This window comes from Penaeus chinensis, chromosome 15 (genome assembly GCF_019202785.1).
Source record: "Penaeus chinensis breed Huanghai No. 1 chromosome 15, ASM1920278v2, whole genome shotgun sequence".
In the NCBI taxonomy this organism is placed as follows: Eukaryota; Metazoa; Arthropoda; class Malacostraca; order Decapoda; family Penaeidae; genus Penaeus; species Penaeus chinensis.
In genome coordinates, this window is record NC_061833.1 from 12,981,387 (window position 1) to 12,996,386 (window position 15,000).

Genomic DNA, 15,000 nt, shown 5'->3' on the forward strand with positions numbered 1-15,000 from the left:
TCAATTAACTTGACCTCTGTACCCATGCCTTCCTCCGTCTTTATCTTCTATGTTCTATTTTACCTCTGCACTCACGTTATTGCATTTATATCTATATTTTTCTTTCAAACTTGACCTTCGGCACTGACGCCGAAGTAACCAACCCATTCACGGACGCGCGACGGGCATGAGGGCGGACACAACCGACGCGGAGAACGACCACCTCCCTTGCCTTTGACTCGGGGTCGCGGGGGAGCGAGGGAGGGAGGGAGGGAGGGAGGGAGGGAGGGAGGGAGGGAGGGAGGGAGGGAGGGAGGGAGGGAGGGAGGGAGGGAGGGAGGGAGGGAGGGAGGGAGGGAGGGAGGGAGGGAGGGAGGAGGGAGGGAGGAGGGAGGGAGGGAGGGAGGGAGGGAGGGAGGGAAGGGGGGGGCGGGATAGGGAGAAGGAGAGGGAAGCAAAGGAGAGAGGAAGGGAGAAGGAGGGAAGGAGGGAGGGGGGGGAGACGGATAGGGAGAAAGAGAGGGAAGGAGAGGGAAGGAAAGGAGAGAGGAAGGGAGAAGGAGGGAGGGAGGGAGGGGGGAGGGGGGAGGGGGGGAGGGGGGAGGGGAGGGAGGGAGGGAGGGAGGGAGGGAGGGAGGAAGGGAGGGAGGAGAGAGAAAGAGGAGGGAGGAGAGGGAGAGAGAGGAGAGGGAGAAAATAGAAAGAGGAGAGAGAGAAAATAGAGAGAGGAGAGTGAGAAAATAGAGAGAGAGTAGGGGAGAGAGAAAGAGAGTAGGGGAGAGAGAGAGAGTAGGGAGAGAGAGAGAGTAGGAGAGAGAGAGAGAGAGAGGAGAGAGAAGAGAGAGACGAGAGAGATGATGAGAGGAGAGAGAGAGAGAGAGAGAGAGAGGAGAGAGGAGAGAGGAAAGAGGAAAGAGGAAAGAGGAGAGAGAGGAAAGAGGGAGAGGAAAGAGGAGAGAGAGGAAAGAGGAGAGAGAGGAAAGAGGAGAGAGAGAGGAAAGAGGAGAGAGAGGAAAGAGGAGAGAGAGAGGAAAGAGGAGAGAGAGAGGAAAGAGGAGAGAGAGAGGAAAGAGGAGAGAGAGAGGAAAGAGGAGAGAGAGAGGAAAGAGGAGAGAGAGAGGAAGAGGAGAGAGAGAGGAAAGAGGAGAGAGAGAGGAAAGAGGAGAGAGAGAGGAGGAGGAGAGAGAGACGAGGGAGAGAGGAGAGAGAGACGAGGGAGAGAGGAGAGAGAGACGAGGGAGAGAGGAGAGAGAGACGAGGGAGAGAGGAGAGAGAGACGAGGGAGAGAGGAGAGAGAGACGAGGGAGAGAGGAGAGGAGAGAAAAAGGAAAGAAAAGAGACGACACGAAACAAGATGAGAAGAGAAGAAACAGAGACAGAGAGAAAAGTAGGCAGCAAATCCATATATCTGCCAAGCGTCAAAGTGTCAATCCCTCCCACATCTGGAGAATACCACGCGACGTCCCTCCATCCCCATGACCAGAGACATTAAGAGCCTTTGATCCCCCGAATAGCCTAGCATAATAACACTCGAGGGTCCCTGTGGATAGTCTCTCAAGTCCTCTCAAACTAGTTTACTTTACGCCTTTATTCTTGCCTTGAAGACGCGTGACGACGCAACTGGACGCCCGGAAATGAGCCCTAAACCTCAACGATGCTATTTTTTCCCCGAAAGGAAAAAATAAAAGATAAGAGAAGAGAAGAAAACAGATGAGTAAAACATGGGAGAAGAGAAAAGAAGAGAAGCAAAGACAAGAAGACAAAACAAGATAAAAAAGCAATTCAATTTAAGCGCCGTTTCCTCAGCGTTTCCTCTCCACCCCAGGAGGCGACGCCCGGAACAGAAGGAAGGAACACACACGACTTCAAATCGACCTCAACAACGCATGTCGATATTCAAGTGTGGGGCGTGAACTGACGTTATCGATAGGACACAGCCTTCGTGTAAATCATCAACTGACACGTTCAGAAACCCCAAAGGACTGTATAAAAATAAAACATAAAACATATTGAATAACTAATTTCAAAAAATATATAAAAAACGCGGGTGTTCTTTCGTAGGTTTGGGAATAGTTCAAAGAAGAAACGAAAATAAAATACCATGTTGGCCTAATTTTTTTCTTAAGCGCTCAGATAAAGTGTCATCTTATGTTTTCCCAGGAGGGCCGTAACGAACATATTAATTTACATATTTACACGCTATTTGTCTGTTCACTGAAAGCCGGAGAAAAGACAAAACAGCAATGCCGTCCTATGTCACAACTCACACCCATATTGGGAAAGAAAATCGGCGCTCTTATTTAAAAAATACATATCAGATATTGCATTCATAGTCAACAATCCGTCATGCAATGATAAAATGATAAACAAAAACAGAAAACAAATATAAAGACATAACACACACACACACACAAACCCTCCCCTCCCCCCCACACAACAGCAATATCAACCGTAAATAAAAAAATAATAATATTTCGGTAATTTCCTTTAGTGACAGTTAGGCTATTTTGGGCGCCGGCTCTTCGCCCCGCACTACACATGCTCTGGATGACAACCTGAAACTGGGTCAAGGGGAAGAGAGGGAGGGAGGGAGGGAGGGAGGGAGGGAGGGGGGAGGGAAGGGAGGGAGAGGGAGGGAGGAGGAGGGGGGGGGGGAAGGGAGAGGGAGGAAGGGGAGGAAGGAGAGGGGGAGCGAGAGAGAAGAGAGGGGGGGGAGGAGAGAGGGAGAGAGGAGAGAGAGAGAGATCGAGATTAGAGAGAGAGAGAGAGAGGAGGAGAGAGAGAGAAAAGAGAGAGAGAGAGAGAGAGAGGAGAGAGAGAGAAAATGAGAGGAGAGAGAGAGAGAGAGAGAGAGAAAGAAAGAGGAAAGAGAGGGAGAGAGAGAGAGAGAGAGAGAGAGAGAGAGGAGAAGATGAGAGAGAGATGAGAGAGAGAGAGAGAAGAGAGAGAAGAAGAGAGATGGAGAGGGAGAGGGGGAGAGGAGAGAGGAGAGAGAGAGAGAGAAGAGATAGAGATAGAGTAGAGAGAGAGAGAGTGGGAGGAGAGAGAGAGGAGAGAGAGATGAGAGAGAAGATAGATATATTATAGATATATATATATAACATATATATATACATATTATATATATTATATATATATTATATATATATAGAGAGAGAGGAGAGAGAGAGGAGGGAGAGGAGAGAAGGAGAGAGAGATGGAGAGTGAGATGAGAAGTAGACGAGAGAGGACGGAGGAGAGAGAGGAGAGAGGAGAGTGAGAGAGAGAGAGAGAGGAGAGGAGGAGAGAGAGGAGATGAGAGAGGAGAGGAGAGAGAGAGAGAGAGAGAGAGAGGGGGGGGGGGGGGGGGGGGGGGGGGGGGGGGGGGGGGGGGGGGAGAGAGAGAGAGAGAGAGAGAGAGAGAGAGAGAGAAAGAGAAGAGAGAGAGAGAGGGAGAGAGGGAAGAGAGGGGAGAGAGAGAGAAAGAGGAAAGAGAAAGAGAAAGAGAAAGAGAGAGAGAGGAAGAGATAGATATATTATATAAATATATATATAGAGAGAGAGAGAGAGAGAGAGAGAGACGTAGAGAGAGAGAGATTTCGGAGGGAGAGAGAGAGAGAGACGGAGAGGAGAGGGGAGAGAGTGAGAGCGGTTTGAAAAGACGAGAGGGGACGGAGAGTAGTGAGAGAGAGAGAGAGAGGACGGAGAGTAAGAGAGAGAGAGGAGAGAGGAGAGAGGAGAGAAAAGAGAGAGGAGAGAGGAAGAGAGGAGAGAGAGAGGAGAAAAGGAGAGAGAGAGAGAGGGGAGAGAAATAGAAAGAGAGAGGAAAGAAGAGAGAAAGAGAAAGAGAGAGAGGGGAAAGAGGAGAGGAGAAAGAGGAGAGAAAGAGAAAGAGAGAGAGGAGTAAAAAGGGGAAAGAGGGGGGAGAAAGGGAAAAAGAAGAGAAAATGAGAAAAAGAGAGGGGAAAGAGGGGAAAAAGGGAGGAGAGAGGAGAGAGAGGGGATGAGAGAAAGAGAGAGAGAGAGAGGGGAGAGAGAGAGAAGAGAGAGGAAGGGAGGAGAGAGAATAGAGATGTGAGGAGAGAGAGAGTGAGAGAGAGAGTGAGAGGGAGAGTGGAGAGGGAGAGGGAGAAGAGAGAGATGAGAGAGGGAGAGAGAGAGAGGAGGATGAGAGAGAGAGGAGAGAAGAGGGGAGAGAGAGAGAGAAGTGGAGAGAGAGGGGAGGAGGAGAGAGAGAGAGGAGAGGGGAAAGAGAGAGAGAGAGAGAGAAGAGGAGAGTTGGAAAAAGAGGAGAGAGAGAGAGAGAGAGGGGGGGGAGTTAGATAGACGGGACAGGGAGAGAGAGGGAACGATAGACAGACAGAGAGAGGGGAGCAGAGGAGAAGGACGAGAATAAAAGGCCCCCGCGATCGGCAGATATTATCAGGTCAATAAAACACTCGACCTATGCGTGCTATGCGCCAAAAACCATTGCCCCCAATCCTTTTTTACATCACACACCACACACCCCACAACACACACACACACACACACACACACACACACACACACAAACACAAACCACACACACGCATATATATGTATTATGAAATGTATATATGTATATGAATATTTTGTATATGTGTATATGTATTGTATGTATGTTATGTGTGTGTCTGTGTGTGTGTGGTGGTGTGGTGTGTGTGGTGTGTTTGTGGTGTGTGTTGTGTGTGTGTGTGTGGTGTGTTGTTGTGTAGTATCTTATAATTACAATGATTCATTAAATAAGCCAAAAAAAATCTTACACAACTTTCACATACACATACACATACACATACACTAACATAACATACACATACAACACATACACTACACATACAATACCCCTAAAACATACACATATAAAAATGAAAATGATAATGATAATTGATAAGGGGATAATGATAATAATAATAATAATAATTTTTATAAAAATAATAATAATAATTATTAATAATAATAATAAAAATTTATAATATTTAATAAAAATAAAATAAATAAATCAAAATCTATAATACAATCTATAACCCCCCCAACCCCAAAAAAAAAAAAAAATGGCAACACTTTTAAAATACAAAGATCAATACTTCCTTAAAAAGAGAAAGAGCCCAAAATCCACAAGAGCAGAGACGCCCTTTATCTGCCCCATCGACGTCGAGGACCTGCCTGTAGGAGGGATTCCCGAGGCGGAACTTTCTCGTGTCTCTCTTTCTCTGTTTGTCTGTATGTCTGTCTTTCTCTTTATCTCTTTCTCCTTCTCTTTCTCTCTTTAACTTTAACTTTCTATTTCTCTCTTTCTCCTTCTTTCTCTTTCTCTTCATCTTTATCTTTCACTTTCTTTCTCTTTCTCTCTATTTTCTCTCTCTTCCTTTCTCTTTCTCTCTCAGTCTCAGTCTCGTTCTCCTCTTCGCTCTCGTTCTCTCGCTCTCGTTCTCGTTCTCTCGCTCTCCGCCTCGTTTCTCTGCAGGCCTATTTGGGGTTCTCTTTTGTCTTTTTTTTTATTCTGTTTTCTTGGTGTCTCTGCAATTTCTACAAGATTTCTTATCGTGATTATTGGATTATTTGTGAGCTCCCTTGAGTCTTGCAGACTTTGTTTTTATTTTTGTATTTTTTGTCTCTGTCTCTGTCTCTGTCTCTGTCTCTGTCTCTGTCTCTGTCTCTGATCGTCTTCCTTTCCTTACCTTACCCTTTATTCCTTATCTTTCTCTTTCTTTCTCTTCTCTTTCTCTTTCCTTTCTTCTCTTTATTTTTCCTTTCTCTTTTCCTTTCTCTTTCTCTTTCTCTATCTCTATCTTATTCTATCTTTATCTTTATTTTTCTTTATCTTTTTCTTTTTCTTTATCTTCCTCTCTCTTTCTCTCTCTTCTCACAACACACACACAAAACCACTCACACACACACACACCCACACACACACACACACACCACACACACACACACACACAATCCCAAATCAACACGCAAATCCCTTTTCCTGCCACAAACACTCTACTCAACCAGGGACTCGCTCGCTCAGTTTTCCCACTCTCTCCCCCTCTCTTACCCTCCCTCTCCCCCCTCCGTCTCTCCCTCCCCACCCCGGTACGGTCCCGGGCCCCCGTCCCGGTCCCGGTCCCCGTCCCCCTCCCCGTCCCAGTCCCTTTCTGCTCATTAACGCTATCACAGCTGGGCGTACCGTAGGGTTGCCGCCCAACATCTCCCATTCGAAACCAATAATAACAAAAATGATTCTCGACGTGTAAAAATAAAAAAAACAAAAAAAACGCCAACAAAAAACAAAGGTGCAACTTCCTTTTTTGACCTTTTCAATAAAGGATATGTATATTTCCTTTCGCTTTTGTTGGTTGTTGTTGTTGTTGTTTGTTGTTTGTTGTTTGTTGTTTGTTGTTTTTTGTCGATTGTTGTTTGTTGTTTGTTGTTGTTTGCTGCTGCTGCTGCTGGCCCTTGTAATTTTCCTTATAATCATTATCAACCTCAATAACACCATTATAATCATCTTTGCCATTGACGTTAGTATTGCTAATCATATCGACATTATCATTATCACTATCACGACTATTTTCATTATTGCTATCATTATTATAATTCTACCCTCCTCCCCCACTCCCGCCACTGCGCCCCACAACATTTAAACTCTGAAGTGCGAGAGCGTGTGGGGGGGAGGGGGGAGGGGGGAATCAATCCAAAATTAAACTCCGAGGAATTATTTTTAGCTGTCTCGCGGAGGCTGTCCTTCTCGCAGATGGAAGAAAGGGATGCGTTTTATTATCATTACCGCGCCCTCGGTTCTTTAAATAATCAAGGAGGTATTTGTGGAAGACTTTCGTCATCCAACAGTCTCGTTGGAGGGGGAGGGGGGGAGGGTGGGAAGGGAGGGAGGGAGGGAGGGGAGAGAGGGGAGAAGAGGGGAGAGGAGGAGGGGGGGGAGGAGGGGAGAGAAGAGAGAGTGAGGGGAAGGAGAATTTATGACCGAGAGGGAGAGAGAGAGAAGAGGGAGAGAGAGAGAGAGAGAGAGACGTAAGGAGGAAAGAGAGAGAAAAGGAGAGGGAAGAGAAGAAAGGGTGGATAGAAGAATCCAGTCATCCTAAACAATCACCGCCATAGACCTAATTCACGCCCATGCATTCGAAATGAGACACTCGCTCGCCCGCCCGCCCGTTCGCACGTGGTCTGCTTCGCGAGCCAGCAGCAGCAGCAGGAGCGGAGGGCGGCGCAGGGGAAGGAGGACTTGGCAGACAGCAGGTGACCACCAGACAAGACACCAGAAAAATCCCCCCAAATTTACCTCTCCCGCGCCATTTGTGGCCCGACCGCACAAAAAATTAAAACGGAACACACACTTAACATCGAGATGCCGTCCAGTGCCAAACTGCAGTGGCACCTTGCACAACGCACCGAGGTATTAGTCGCGTAATAACTTTCCTCCTCTAGGTTAGTCTGGCACGGTTCAAGGTACGTCAGTTACCTGTTTTTCCTTTATCTTTCAATATTTGTTTTAAATCATTATTACCATTATCATTATTATTAGCATCATCATCACCATTATTTGATTAATTTTAATTTCACATTTTTTGTTTTATATTTTTGTATCGCCCTCCTCCAGTCACGAACACATCCTCGGTATCCTTTAAAATGAGACTCGCTGGCCTCCTCCGGTGAGTCACGCGCTGCCCTCCTGCGTCGCTGAAGCCAAGGGCCCTAATTGAAAACCCCGGCCGAAGGGTGTTGGCGGCCCGGAAGGGGGGAGGACGGAGGAGGAGGAGGAGGAAGAGGAAGAGGAGAAGAAGGAGGAGGAGGAGGAGGAAGTGAGGGAGGAGGATGGAGATGAGGAGGAGGAGGAGGAGGATGGGTGAGGAGGGGAGGGAAGAGGGGAGAGGGAGGGGAGGAGGAGGAGGAGGAGGAGGAGGAGGAGGGAGGTGGAGATGAGGAGGAGGAGGAGGATGGAGATGAGAAGGAAGAGGAGGAGGAGGAGGATGGAGATGAGGAGGAGGAGGAAGAGGATGGAGATGCGGAGGAGGAGGTGGAGGAGGAGGAAGTGAGGAGGGGAGAAAGGGCAGGAGGAGGAGATGAGGAGGAAAAATGAGGAGGAGGAGATGAGGAGGAGGAGGAAGATGAGGAGGAGGAGGAGGAGGAGGAGGGAGGGGAGGAAGATGAGGGAGGAGCAGGGAAGATAAAGGGAAGGTAGCAGGAAGATGTGGAGGAGACAAGATGATGATGATGAAGATGGATGATGATGATGTGATGATGTTGATGATGGATGATGATGATGATGATATTGATGATGATGTTGATGTTGAGTGATTGATTGGATGAGGAGGAGGAGGAAGAGAAGATGTGGAGGAGAGGAGGAGGAGGAGGAGGAGGAGGATAGGTGTTCTGTTCATTAAGGATCTAGGACGAAGGGAGGGGCACTTCAATACCCCTCACCCAAGAAAAAAGAAAAAGAAAAAAAAAAAAAAAAAGCCGCTAACACCCGCTATTAGTCAGCACTCTTCTGCACTGCAAGACGACCTCTTTGCGTTTATGCCTCTTCGAAGTATCATTGATTTGATTAAATGGAATATTATAAATACGCATAACCCTCATTATCGGGCCCCGTAAAAAAAACTCTTTACTGCAGGCTGGTAATTCAACTGAAAATAATTGGCAACCGATGAAAACTACTTTCGCTATAATTAGTAAACACCATACTATTTCCAGTGTCCTTTAATGAAGTGTTTTGATTAATTACCAGGCAGAAAGATTGATGGTGATAATCACTGTTGTATTATCAAATTTAAAGCGACGTTATTTGTTAAGACCCATTGCATTAAGCCAATAGTCACCAACATTTTGAGTGCATCTTCGCCTCGATAAAAAGGCTGATAGAATATACAAACAAACGAATAAAGAAAGAAAGAAGCCTATCAACAAAAACAAAACTACTAAATAAAGTATATTTGGTTTCAGCATCACCTGATCACCACGTGATATTATGTACACAACAACTAATCAGTCCCCCGGCGTGGCCCCCTCCCAGCCCAGTTAACCTGGCTACTACTATCAACCCCCCCCCTTTCCCTTTCTCAAGCAGGTGTCCAGACGTTGTCAATCACGGTTAGCAGAAGCTCCCCGAACGCCACAGACGCTGCAGAGGGAGGTATGGCACCCGACGAAGTGCAACGCGTTAACTAGGTCAGGGGATCGCGCCACCAGCGCGCTGACAGTAATGTCGCGCGGCCAGGTCCGCGGGACTGCGGTTGGGGTGCTGAAGGATGATGTGGAGCGAGCTGGGGGGGGGCGAGGGAGGGGGACGGGAGAGAATAGGGACGGGGAGAAGAGCGAGTGGGGGAGAGAGCGGGGAGACCGGCCAACCAGAGAGAGAGAGAGCTAGAGAGAGAGAGGAGCGGAGAGAGGGGGAGAGAGAGAGAGAGAGAGGAGAAGAGAGAGAGAGGGAGGAGGAGAGTAGCGAGAGAGAAGGAGGGATAGAGAGAGAGAGCGCCGGATGGAGAGCAGAGAGAGCGAGAATAGCGCGGAGGGAGAGAGAGAGAGATGGGCGACAGGAGGGCGAGGGAGCGAGCGAGAGAGATAGAGAGCGAGAGAGAGAGAGAGAGAGCGGCAGCAGAGCGAGAGAGAGCAGAGAGAGAGAGAGAGCGCGAGGTAGAGAGAGAGAGAGCGGGAGAGAGAGCGAGAGAGCGAGAAGGAGGGAGGGCGGGAGGGGAGGGAGGGAGGGGGGTGGGGGAGGGGAGGAAGGCGGGCAGGGAGTGAGGAGGGAGTGGGGAGTAGAGGGCGGGAGGGGAGAGAAGGAGGGCAGGAGAGGGAGGGAGAGAGAAGAGAGAGAGAGAGAGAGAGAAGAGAGAGGAGAGAGCGAGAAAGAGAGAGAGGAGAGCAGAGAGCGTCAACCCCTCCCTAGGAGCAGAGAGAGAGAGAGAGAGACGGCGGGCGGAGAGAGAGAGAGACGAAAGGAGGGAGAGAGAGGGGGAGAGAGGAGAAGTCTGAGAGAGAGAGAGAGAGAGAGAGAGAAGAGAGAGAGAGAGTAGAAGAGAGAGAGAGAGCGTAGAGCGAGTAGAGAGAGAGAAGGAGGGAGAGAGAGAGATGGAGAAAAGGGAAGAGAGGGAGAGAAAACACACGGAGAGGGAGACGGGAGCAAAAGAGAGGAGGGAGCGGGAGAAAAAGAGAGAGAGGGAGAGTGAGAAAAAAGAAGAAAAGAGGGGAGAGGGGTAAAAGAGACGAGAGGAAGAGGGGAAAAGAGAATAGAGGAAGAGGGAGAAATGAGGAGAGAGGGAGAGGGGAAAAAAAATGAGAGAGGAGGGAGAGGGCGAACACACGAGAGAGAGTAGGGAGAGGGAGAAAACAAAAGGAAGAAGAGAGAGGGACGAGTGGAAAAAAAGAGAGCGAGGGAAGAGCCACGGAGGAAGAACGCGAAAGAGTAGGGGGGAGCAAGAGGCAAGAGAGCGATGGTGCCAGAGAACCGAGAGATGGCGATCGGAGAAAGAGAACGCGAGCGATTCGAGAAAGGGCAAGAGAGAGATGGATCAAGAGACATGAGAGAAAGCGCGCTGAGCGCCAGAGAGACGGCGAGACTGAGGAAAGGGCGCAGGAGCGAGGGAGAGGGAGCAACTGAGAGAGGGAGAGTGGAGCAAAAAGAGAGAGCGAGAGGGAGAGGGTGAAACCCGAAGCGGCGTGGCGACGGGAGACCAACGAGAGCGCGTGAGCGGGGACACGAGAGAGCGGTAGGCGGGAGAACAAAAGCGAGCGAGGGAGAGCAAGCGCGCCCGACCGCGCGAGAGGGAGTGAAGGAAGACAGAGAAAGCGCGCGCGGGAGACCGTCGATGGGGCAGCGGTGGGACGACCGATCACTATAGAGCTGGAGCAAGGTAATATTACCCTTTCTAATTCGCCATCTCTCGCTCTTTGCTCGACCTCTCTGTTTTTTTCTCTCTCTGTCTTTCTTCCTCTTCCTCTTCCTTTTCCTCCCTCTCCTTCTTTCTCCTTTTTCCTATCCCTCGCCCCCGGGATATAAATATGCATACGTAACTCGGCCTCCGGAAGCATGACGTCACTAGGTAACTCGGTAATTCGCGCCGCCGGAACTCTCTCTTCCCAGTTGTCGGAATGTGTTTGCGTGCCAACTCTTCCCCATCCTACCCTCTCTCCCTCCCTAGGGAATATACAAATGCATACACATACGCAAATATGTACGCTCGCAAAAAGCACACGGACGCACGCATACACAAAAGCACACATTCTCAGATACAGAGACTCACACACACACACACACACACACACACACACACACACACACACACACACACACACACACACACACACACACACACACACACACACAACAAAAAAACACCCCAAAAGACGCTCTTCAACTGAAAAATTTTCCCCTGAATCTCCTCAAAACTCGACCCCCCCCCCCCCCCCCCCCCGTCCCTTGGCAAAGTCGGCCCAAGATAATGGAGGCTGTCAGTTAAGGTGCCGACCCAGGCTACCCGGCCAGAGCGTGAGCCTCGCTGGCACCGTCGCCGCGACGGGATCCACGCAGGTATGGCACCGCCTGCGCGAAGCTCGGTAAATAAAGCTTGTTTCAAGGTCACGCCCGCGGTGCCAGCGGTGAGATTCGCGAATCCCTCTCTCTGACAATCGGTTCTCTCTAACGGTCAAGCTTAATCCCAATCCTAATCCTGATGAACCTAGCCTGCTCCTAATCAACCTAGGCTGATCCTAATCAACCTAGGCTGATCCTAATCAATCAACCTCCTACTCAATATACTTTAACATTGATCAACCTAATCTGCTCCTAATCAACTTACAGTAACGTTTATCAACCTACTATAAGCCTAATTAATTTTAATCTAGCAACCTTACCTGCCCACTATACCCCAATCACAGAGATACTTCCTCCCGTTCCATTAAACCAAACCCGTATAAAACCATAATCAAAATCTAACCCGTTTTCGCCCCCCCCCCCTCCTGGAGCTGAATTAATTTTAGTCTGTCATAACAAGCAGGGAGCCCGGGTCGCCTGCTGCTCCTGCTGATGTCATACTTGCTGTGTCTAAAAAAGAAAAAAAAAAGGGGGGGGGGGGAGGGGAGGATACCGAAAGCCTGGCACTCCAACTTTTATTTGAATGTCATTGTACATGAAGAATCTGCTCTGGAGGGTGGGCGGTCCAATCTGCTCGAAATATTCCTTAAATATTCTTTAAAAAAGATGAGTTGCTTATCCAGTGGCGTCCTCTGTATCAAAGCTATACTTTGCCGTAATGTAAACAATCCCGACCTTTAAAACATAAGACCCTGACAAAGTAACAAAGAATCTAACAAAAAAAACTGACAATCAAATAAAGAACCTGCCAATCTAACAATAATCTAATAGGCCCCTTACAATGCAACAAAGAAACTCAACAGGTCCCCTGAAACGCTACAACAGATGATCTAACAAATCCTTAACAATCTAACAAAAAAAAACACTAACAAATCCTCAACCACCTACTAATGCCCCCCCCCCCCCCCTTAACAACCCAACAAGGAAGCTTCGACTCCCCGACGGCGCCTCCCGCACTCCACCAGGAAGACCTGCGTCGCATCTTCGTCCGTGAAGGGAGACAAGACTCCTCTCGCCCTTCCGCGTCCTGGCAACCCCCTTCTGTCTACTTACGGCTATCTACTTCTACTTCCTCTTCACTTACAGCTACTGGGCCTGGCCGCCACTCACCTGTAGGAGAGAGAGAGAGAGGTAGGGATGAGTGGCATTGTTCTCAAAGAAGGGATATTTTATATCTCATCATTGTTGTTATTTTTACCATTATGAGGATGATGATGATAACAGTAATTACAGCGTAAACAACAATGATAAGTGCAATAATAACAATGATCAAACAACAAAACAACAGCAAAGAAAATAATACAGATGATGGGAGCAACAAAGTAGCAATTTCACAATGACCATAGCTGTTATACAGAATCTCATGATAAATAGCATCTTAACGAAAAAAAAAGCTGCTGCAGTTGATGATGATGATGGTGATGATATCGGTAAATGGTAACTATAAAGATACTAACAGTAATAATGAAAATTATGTATTTAAAAAAGTCCTATTTAAATCATAATCATAAGTGGAAAATTAAAAGGTGCTTTCATGAAAAGCATTTACAGCCGTTAGCGCAATCTGCCACTTAGCACCAAATGTTCAAACCATGCACATTAAGCAAATGGAATGCCCTAGGCATTAATAACTCGATTTCTATCGTAACAAAACAAAAATCCGCCTGGATAACAACACCATCTAAAAAATAAATAATTAAACAAACTATCAAATCAACGACAAAAAAACCCTTCCTGTAAAAATACGACGTCGACCTGACTGACATCCAAAAATAAGTAAACAAAAAATAATCATAAGAATGAAAAAAAAAAAAAAAAAAAGGTGAAGAGAAAATTTCAAACGGCCGACTCGTCTTGCAATTGTGTTATTTTTAATAGGCCGACCACGCAAAACTCTAAGGCCATTTTTCATTTTTTTTCTTTTCTTTTCTTTCCGACAAATATATGTAATCCTCCAACGCCGGTTTGCACGTGTGTGTGAAAGGAAAGAAATTGATGTGCTTCTTCCTGCGTGGGCTTATGCTGTGCCGATCTCATGCTTTTCGTCTTGCAGTCTTTACCTTTTCCTTTATTTCTATTTTTCACCTTTGGCACTTTCTTTCTTTCTTCGTTATTTCTTTCTGTATTTTCGGTCTTTCTTTTTTCGCATTTTTAGCTCTTTACATATTCATTTATTTATCAATTACTGCTCTCACTTGCAGATCAATATGCAAGAGAGAAAGACAGAAAGACAGACAGACAGACAGAGAAAGAGAAAGAGAAAGAGAAAGAGAAAGAGAGAGAGAGAGAGAGAATGAGAAAATAAGAGTAAGAATGAGTATCCATGTGCGTGCATGTAAGTGCGTGTATAAATATGCATTTGCGTGTATCCATGTATGCATATAACTTTGCCCTGCGTGCACACGTAATCAGCACTGGAAAACAGCGCGCGTGTCAATGCATCTCATCTCAGCCGTATGATCACTGCCTCATGAGCCTCATCATAAGCGCACGTCACAGCCGGGTCATGAGGGACGAGCACCACATGCAGAGGCCTCAGCACGAGAGAGAAACGACGGTTACATCATCTCAACCATTAGAACTTGGCGAGAGGGAGAGGGACAGGGAGGGGGGGGGGGGGAGGGAGGGATGAGAGGGAAGGGAAGGGTATGGAAGGAAGGGAGGGGAGGGAGGGAGGGAAGGAGGGAGGGAGGGAGGGAGGGAGGGGGGGGAGGGGAGGGAGGGAGGCAGGGAGGGAGGCAGGGAGGGAGGGGGAGGGAGGGAGGGAGGGAGGGAGGGGAGGGAGGGAGGGAGGGAGGGAGGGAGGGAGGGAGGGAGGGAGGGAGGGAGGGAGAGAGAGAGAGAGAGAGAGAGAGAGAGAGAGAGAGAGAGAGAGACAGAGAGAGTATATGTGTGTGAATGGCAGCGAAAAGGTATGAACAACTTTTTTCTCTCTCTCGCTCTCTCTTTCTCCTTTCACTCCCACTCCCTCTCTTTCTCTCTTTCTCTCTCTCCCTCCCTCCGCGTCCTCAGTGATCACGGCTTTAATATTCGTCATTCAAGGCCGTCCCCGCCGCCGCCTCTTTTAATTGCCATTCCCCTTTAGGCCGGCTGTGTGTCGGCTGAACCGGCTGATCGCCCGGAGAGAGGCCGCCGGAGAGACAGGCCGCCGCAACTCCTTTCACGCGAGGCTTTCCAACACCGGATATTCTGCATCTGTCTTTTGTTTCCTTTCTGTTTTTCTTTCCTTCGTTCTCTCTGTCTCTCTGTCTATCTGTCTATCTGTCTGTCTGTCTGTCTGTCTGTCTGTCTGTCTGTCTGTCTGTCTGTCTGTCTGTCTGTCTGTCTGTCTGTCCTGTCTGCCTACCTGTCTGCCTACCTGTCTGTCTGCCTGCCTGTCTGCCTGCCTGCCTGCCTGCCTGCCTGCCTGCCTGCCTGCCTGCCTGCCT

The 15,000-nt window shown here is 48.1% G+C and overlaps 1 protein-coding gene across 3 annotated transcripts in view; it reads right to left on the reverse strand.

Moving 5' to 3' along the window:
- Positions 1-15,000, reverse strand: part of LOC125032974 (unconventional myosin-XVIIIa-like) — a 259,197-nt gene that overhangs the window by 152,991 nt on the left and 91,206 nt on the right. The window contains exon 2 of one of the 3 annotated variants that reach the window (XM_047624403.1): positions 12,657-12,682. The exons of the other annotated variants lie outside the window; for them this stretch is intronic. Coding sequence (XP_047480359.1) covers positions 12,659-12,682 — 24 coding nt within the window. The 3' untranslated portion in view covers positions 12,657-12,658. The remainder of the gene's footprint in view (positions 1-12,656; positions 12,683-15,000) is intronic. 3 annotated transcript variants of the gene reach the window in all.